The 8,601-nt window shown below is 27.2% G+C and overlaps 1 protein-coding gene across 1 annotated transcript; it reads right to left on the bottom strand.

The window, feature by feature from the left end:
- Positions 1–6,275: 6,275 nt before the first annotated feature.
- LOC108466768 (organ-specific protein P4-like) lies at positions 6,276–7,090 on the bottom strand. Its single transcript, XM_017767137.2, has 2 exons — positions 6,937–7,090; positions 6,276–6,782 (listed from the first exon to the last, which is right to left on the bottom strand). The coding sequence occupies exons 1-2, from the start codon at positions 6,979–6,981 to the stop codon at positions 6,501–6,503; spliced, it is 327 nt and encodes a 108-aa protein (XP_017622626.1). The 5' UTR covers positions 6,982–7,090; the 3' UTR covers positions 6,276–6,500.
- Positions 7,091–8,601: the final 1,511 nt, after the last annotated feature.

The raw sequence follows: 8,601 nt of genomic DNA on the forward strand, positions 1-8,601 counted from the left end.
TACTTTAGTTTTACACCATGTAAGAGGATCCTCCCCATATTTAAAATTTATTATATATTGTTAAATATAAATATGTATGTTTAATAATATTAAAAATTATGTTGATTGAGTGTTAGTTTGGTTGGCATTGATATTGTTACCAATGTAGGAAGGCTCAAGTTCAGGCGTGTTCGAACTAATTTACCCTATTATTTAAGGGTTAAGGAAGGGTTATATGTAATTTTAAGCTTTATATAAAAAAAATAGTATTGAAAATTATAATATTTAATATCAATATTTTAATATTTTTAAAATAAAATAAAAATTTATTATTAGTTTAACGATATTTGGTTCTTCAATTTGTTTTTTATCTAAACATCATGTTACTCATCGTTTTGTACTTTTCAAAAAAGAAAATAAATTCTAAAAAATCTTGATGAAAGCTGATATGTGTATTTATTTTTCAGTTTTATTTAAAAAACACACATATATTCTCATAGTTATTTATTATTTTGTAAATAAAATATCGTTTTAATAAATTTTCAATTGAATTGGTGTTTAATTAATTCGTGATACTAACTCAAATAAAACCTTAAGTATAAGTATAAATATATGTAGTACAATATTTTTCAAAAGAAAAAAACATTAAAAACTTATGTTAAAGCGAAAAAAATGTACAAGTACCATGGAGGCCCTTTGTATTAGAAGTTGGATTGCATTTTCCTAACTCTATTTTAAAATGGAAAAATTATTTTTTTATTCATTAGATCAAAGAGCAAGCTGATCATTTTGTTAAAAATATTTATCAATTTCTATCATTTAGTATGGTTAAGGGAGCAACTAGACAGTAATACATAAAATGTCACATGTACCTTATGATGACGTTACGATATTTTGTTAGATGAACATAAACATAAACATTTGTCCATATTCATTTGAACTGGACAACTATTTATTAGATATATCTTAGACATGGTTTTTCAAATGATTATAAAATATAGAAAGTCATTTAAATTTTAATTTTGGTACAAATTTAAAAATTATTAAGAACTATAAGAAATGATAAATTAAAATATTTAATAATTATTTAAGAGACCAACCAGAATTAACTTCTGTTGTTTTAAATAATTTTCTATAATCTTTACAATTATTTTTAAAAAACACATTTAAAATGAATTTGGACCATCATTTATCCAGTTTATTATGGACGTGGTTTTTAAATAATAATTAATTTTTAAAAAATATTTTAATTTTAAATAGACATAATGACTTATTTGGCTATTCAACTCTACAAAAAAAAATTATTTTAGCCATGCATTTAATTTTTGTCTCCTTTAACCCTTAAACTTATATTTTTGTCAAATAACACCAAAATGGATGTAAAATTAACTTTACTAATGTGACATCCATATTACAATCCACGTTAGCAATTAATTAAATTTTTAAAATAAAAATATTGAAAAAATATTTCTTTATAATTTATAATTTTTAAAACATATTTTTGAATTTTTAAAATTTAAAATTTTAAAAATTAATTAATTACCGACGTGATATCCACATGTATGCCATGTCAGCAAAGTTAACAAATATGAACTTTTCTATTCATTTTGAGGTGATTTGACAAATACTAGAAGTTTAAGGACTAAAAGAGACAAAATGAAATGAGGGCTAAAATGACATTTTCTTTGTAAAATTAGAGGGCCAAATAAGTTATTCTACATTTTAAATATTTACTGGCGTCAGCATGAGATACACATGACATACCATACATCATTATTTAGTTGCTTTGTCAGTCATGCCAACATTTAAACGATAGAAATAGATGAAATTTTTAGTAGAATTATAATTTACTCTTTAATATAACGCACATAAATTACTTTATTCATTTTTAAATAAAAATGACAATACAATTTAACCTTTAATAAAGAGTATTTTACTAAAAAAGGCCCATTTCCAACATTATTTACGGAAATGGGCCACTTAAAACATTTTTTATCGGAATGGGCCAAAAAACACAGAACGCTTCCACGTAAGCACGTTTTAAGGAGAAATTGCAAAAAAAAAGCTCCCTTGAGGAAGCACTTTTGCTGACATGGCAAAAAAGCTTCCTCGAGGGAGCTTTTTTGCCCGTGTTTTTTCTAGGGTTTTTGGGATATTTATATGTTAGGGTTTATGATTTTATGGTTTATGATTTTTGGAAAAATAAATAAATTAGGGTTTATGATTTTTAAAAAATAAATTAGAGTTTATTTTTCCAATTTTTTTTCTAAAAACTATAAACCCTAAAACCATAAACCTTAACATACAAATATCCAAAAAACCCTAGAAAAAACACGGGCAAAAAAGCTCTCTCCAGGAATGCTTTTGCCATGTCAACAAAAACGTTTTCTCGAGAGAGTTTTTTTCTGTAATTTTTCCTTAAAACGCGCTTACATGAAAACGTTTTGTATTTTTTGACCAATTTCAATAAATAATATTTTAAGTGACCTATTTCCATAAATAATATTAGAAAAGGCATTTATTAATAAGGCAATATTTAATAAAACTACCTCCATAATATTTTTACAATAAAAGAATATGACTCATTGGAATGATAAAAGGTTGTAGACGTTTGACTGTTTGTGTTTTCCAAGTCCAATTATAAGGCAATGATGAAAGAGATGAAATAAAACTTTAATGGGCTTCTCTTTTGAAACTTACCCTCTACCACTCTGCCACAATAGCATAACAACTTTGAGTTCCAAAGTTTTGAAGTTATACTTCTCATAAATATTAATATAATAAGTGTCAATATATTCAAATTTACGTTTTTTAAATTAATAATAATATTCATACTAATCGAACTAAAATTCAATCAATTAACTATTCATTTTTTTATATTTTACAAATAATTCAAATGAAAAAAAGTGATCACATATTGGATAAAAGTATATTGATGCTTTCCTTGGTTAAGAAGGTTAACCTTTGTTGGAACTTGTGTTATGAGATGGACTTAAATGAATAAAAGATAGTGAAAAAAGGGGTAAGGTAAGAGTAAAAGGTTGAAAATGGTAGTAGAACGTAGTTGAAAGGTGGGAGGATATCGGTACAAAAATTTGAACAACTAATCATGTGATAGTTTTCTACATTGGAAAGAGCAGTGCATGCTATGTTTTAAGAATCTAAACAGCCTGTGACAGACCAAACATAAAATTAAATTATCCAACATGTGTTTTTGTTTGTTTCTTTGGATTTTTACTTTTACTGCTTCATCTTGTCATGCTTTGACCTAATACCAATATAAAGTCATGTAGTATTTAGTATAAGTCACAGGATGGATCAAGCGTTTGACCAGCCTCAGGCCCTCGGCCTCGCCACCCTCCCCACTCTCAACTCTCAATTTCTCAATTTCCAAAGACTAAACGTTCATACCATTAATTGTAATCAAAATAATACCCAAAAAAAAAATTGGAAAAGAAAAATCAGTTTGTCTTTTTGACCCCTAGATAAGTGTGTGGAGATATTTCATATATGAATTCAATTGTGGTTTTTCATTAATTTGTTGCATTTTTTTAATTCCATGCATATAAATTGTGTAAATTGTTAAAATACTAATTTCATCAGGTTGCCATTTAATGATAAAGTTTAGCAATGTTACCTAGTAGGCTAACTTTTCGATTTTTGTAAACTATGCAGATCCAATTTTAACAAATTAAATTAAAGGGACTAAAATCTCAAATTTTGAAAACTAAAAGGGTGAAATTCAGAATAAGACCCTTTTCTAGAAGTAATTGAATGAGAGATGTCAGGGAAGCTTACGGTAACCTTCCTTTTCTCTCTATAAAATACCCGTAGGGTAGGGTTTTCCCAAGGCTAAAAAAAAAAACAAAATTTGGGCTTTTACTTTACTTTCTTTTTTCTTCATTTTCTGTCAAGTGTCACAGGGTTGGGTTGAAGTTGATAGGGATGAAGAACGGGGTTGTTTTTCAGAGGAACGTTTGCTGGGTGGGTCGATGAAAGTGAAAGGTATCGAACCTGCAGTCATTCATTCAAAACTACATTTTCATTATACGCCTCTATATAATTTCCTTGATAAAATGATGAAGCGAAAGGGTTGATGGGAATGTTGTTTGGCTCGAGGTCATTTAGGGTTCGTCTAATATCTATATATGCATACATACATAGCCCTATATGATGTCGGACCAGGCTTCATTCCCATCAACCAAACACTTCCCCTCGTCTCATCTGATCGTGTCCGACTCATGAGATGGATGTTGGCCGGTTTGACAGGTAATATTTTTAGGCAGAACAAATCACTTTGTTTTTTCTTTCTTCTATCCGGTTTATTGTTGTGTTATGTGTGCATGCGAATCCTTTTAACCCACTTTTTCACTTGTCTAAACTTGTACTAACAAACAAAATGATGAGAAGATGCCGTTGACTTATTTTTTGCGTTGACCCATCATAATTCATAATTATTTGTTTATCTTATCTTTTTGATACAATACCTAAAACTATCTATAATTTCTATTCAATCCATAAATAGGAGGATAATATACTTTAACGCATTTAAATTTATATCCTTCTATAAACATATATATACAAAATTATTGAAATGTGTCAAATTAATGTGCATGTGTGCATGCGGTTGAAAGGGTAAAATAATTAACAAAAACTTTTAACTTTATTTTTATTTAGGTAAATTTTATATTCTTATTATGTTAAAATAAACTCGTAATATTTTAGGTTATATTCGAAGAATAAGCCTATAATATTTAATTTAACAGTTTTTTGAAAAAATGATTAATACTCATTTTCATTTGGTAACTTAGAATTAGGGTTGGAATGGAAAAGAAAATAAAGAACATGTATAAGAAGGTAGAGGAGAAGGTAGTGACGTGTTTAATCAATTTATTAGAAATCTTATCATATGTATATGAGTAGTAATATAAAATAAATAATAAAAGGTATGATTAAAATTAATTAATTATAAAAGTACATGAAATTGTATTATATTAATTGGTATAGGTTCAAATTCTATTATATGCATATTTTAATTAATTTTTATTAAAATGGAAAGACTAAAATACTCTTAAATAGTAAGGGTGAGCGTTTGATCGAATCGAATAAATTTTCTTTTGAATTAATTAAGTTGATGAATAAAATACTTATTAAATAGTATAAATAATATAGGTGCGGTTGGGCTCTAATAGTTTTTGAAATATTATTGGACTAATTTTTAAACAATGTTGGGTTTATCTGTAATAGAATGTGCAGGTGACCCACAAAGTTTTTAGTATTTTTAGGATTTTTTAGGTTTTTATTGATACAGTGATACGTTTATTTATTTAATTTTTACATTTGTGATAATTTTTTATCACTTTAATTTTTTACATTTAAAATTTAATCAAATTATTCTTTTAATAAAGAATGTGATCAAATTACTATTATGGCTGTGCGGATTAATTTATATATTTTGATTTTTAAAATTTTATGAAGTACACTTGTCACCCAATAATCACGTCTTTGTTAAAATTTTAGTGATCTAGTCACTGGCGCTGACAGGTCCCTCGTAAAATGAAAATTTTATTATATGGTGCATTTAAAATTTTTAAAATTTTAAATTAATAAAGATAAAATTGTATTTTGATTTCACTAAAAATATAAAAATATGATTTAATCCTATAAAATTTTAAAGATATGATATATTAAAATGATGAAATTGTATTTTTCTATTATAAAATTACAATTTATTTTCGACCCTCCTAACAAACATTTCTACTTTTGCCCTTGGATCTAGTCAATGTTTTTGTCTAAAAAAATAACAATTTGAATATGTTTTAAAGTGATGTATAAAAAGAGATAGGGATTAAAATGATAAAAGGTAAATATTAGATGATAAATTTATTATTATGCCTTTTGATTTATAATTAATATTTATATTATGATGAATAATTAGATTGTGAAATTTTAATTTTAAAAAGAATCTATATTTTCTTTAAATAAATAAATAAATAAATCTTATTCTATTACTTTCAACCGTCTAACTCTAATTGTGAAGCTCAAATTACATATGACTTTGTAAAGTTTGATTTGAATGTTCATATATTTGGTTTTGTGTTGATACACGGTATTAACGGTAGTGACAAAAGTAGGGAAAAATTTCCTGGTCTAGTAGAAGAGAGGAAGAAGATAATAAACATAAATCTTTTCTAGTTTCGAGGTATGGGAGATAAGTTCCTTTTTAGTACTTAGATTACGAGTACATCGGTTTGGATCCCGAATTGGATTATTTATATTATAATTATATATAACACTTTGTTTAACAGTAAATCAATTTGCTTGAATTAGCCTATCTTCTTCGGCATACTCTCTTAACCATATATATAATTGATCAAGACCAAGATTCAAATAATAACAAAGGAAACTTCAAGTTTAACAATCCCAACAACAGAGCTCAAATCACATCCAGTTACATATACATCTTCATGCAAGTTATATATTTATATATATATGAAACCCACCCCCCTCCCTCCATTAATTCAAGGTTTTTCTGTCTGGTTCTTTTTATCAGATTTATGTTGTTTCTGATTCTTCAAGTCCTTGACATAAGTCTTATCTTCTTCTTCTTTGTGCTTCAGATTACTGTGGTATATTATAAAGCTATGCCGGCTATCGAAATCCTTGACAAAGTTCTCAGAATCCTTAGCCGAAGCTTCATCTTGATGTAAAAGGCCTTGGATTGCTGCTGGTATGGGCTGATCCTTCATTACACTTTTCCAATAATCCCTTGGTTCCTTTCTTGCATGGTTGAGATTTCCATACTATATATTCAATAAAAAAAGATCAAACACACATGAAAAGATTGATAAATACAAACTAAATGAAAACTTCATGGGAACATAATAAAGAAACTGGGTATTTTTTTTCACTAGATCAGTTGCTGACAACTAAGATTACACATGAAATACTGCTTACCAGGAGAAAGGAGCAGAAAATGAAGAAAAAAAAGAGAGTCTTCATGTCATTGGTAGCCTGTTGAAGCTGAGTTGGATTGTTTTTGCTGTTGTGTGTTGTAGCTGCTAAAAACTCCCTAACCCCATTTTATAGGCCATTTGCAGGGGACAATAAAGTGATTTCTTTTATTCTACTTCACCGTTTTATAGAAAGAAACATGTAAAACAAATACTATATATGTGTAAGTTAATTAAGCTAAGCCTTCGTTGCTAAGGGTTATGTGTCAACTAATTGTACTTATGTTTTCATGCCTTTTGATTAAATTAAGCAATTTGTGGTCTCATTTTTAAATGGTGCTTCCATTTAGAGAGTGATGATGTACCAAACACTAATTAAGGGAGGTTGTTAAGGACCAGAAAATCTTTTTTATTGTTTTATTGACTTAATAATTGCCATTTGCTTAAATAAGAGTATTTGATATATTAATAATATATATTTTTTTTCCACAAATAGTCCTAAAAATTAGTATGTATATCTTTTTTTTAAATAATTTACTATACCTTATAAGATACTTGTCAACTTATGACTCTCTTTATGAAATTTAAAAACTTTACCGATAGTCTATCAAATAATTTCCTTCAAAGATATATACCCTGTATAGGGGAATTATTTTATCCACCAGGTATATAAGATGACTTCAACTGTGATTTTTAATTATTTTATTAATATTGAAGGTGGGTTTCTTTATTCTCAACTTTTGCATGATCCTATTGTTGATTCTCAACTGACCAGCTACAAAAGACTAAACAACAAAGTGCAGTGGGAATTGGCGGAGACTGTGAACAAAGATTGAAAAAAGAAAAATGGGAGAAAAATTTTCAAAGAGATTAGATAGCATCCAGGCTTAAAGTCAAACTTGATACACTGTTTTCTATTTTGTGCTTATGAAAGTGAATTTGTCTAGTTGCACCTTTTTGTTTATTTGTTTTTGGTTTCCATGCTCAGAATCTTTCTCTTTAATCTTACATTTTTAATATGGTTATTAACTTCTTATGTAGTGATCACGCTCCCTTGGCCTCATGTGCCAAAGTCAAACTTCATTTGCATATCAACACATATATGTAACCCTAGTTCATCTATTTGTTCTGCTTAATTGATGAAACTTTGAATATTGTATTTTAATTTGCAGGAAGTTCTAAACAGTTTAATGGGTTGGATTCCTTATTTAGGTTATTTTGCTGTAGACATGATTATATGTCTCAGATCACTCACTTAAGTTTAAAAGTCCGTCCGAAAATAGGTTTGGACAAAAAATAATGTTTGTTTCCTAAATAGACTAAGCCTCGGGTAGAATTTTTTGGTTCAGATTCGGCCCGACCCAAATAAACCTAAACTTTTTTTCTTTTTTTTTGCTGTTGTTTTACTGCCATTTAGTTATTATATTACTACTATTTTGTTATTATTGTTTAGATGTTGTATAACTCTTTTTTATTAGTAATTTTTCTATTATTTTAGAGAAATTTGCTTGTTAAGTTGTAATTATCTTACTGTTAGTTAAGAATAAATATTTTTAAAATTTGTTGAGAAACATTTATTTTAATATATTTGATGCATTATATTTTTAAAATTTATTTTATATAAAAATAATCTAAAATTTTTAAAACGAGCGAACCAAATCAAACTAAA

This window comes from Gossypium arboreum, chromosome 2 (genome assembly GCF_025698485.1).
Source record: "Gossypium arboreum isolate Shixiya-1 chromosome 2, ASM2569848v2, whole genome shotgun sequence".
Lineage (NCBI taxonomy): Eukaryota > Viridiplantae > Streptophyta > Magnoliopsida > Malvales > Malvaceae > Gossypium > Gossypium arboreum.

Bases quoted from the DNA above. Each gene is read 5' to 3' on its own strand.
- LOC108466768 (XM_017767137.2), bottom strand. From the start codon at position 6,981: ATGAAGACTCTCTTTTTTTTCTTCATTTTCTGCTCCTTTCTCCTG. The intron at 6,783-6,936 runs GTAAGCAGTATT...TTGAATATATAG, and splicing joins TTTTCTGCTCCTTTCTCCTG to TATGGAAATCTCAACCATGC.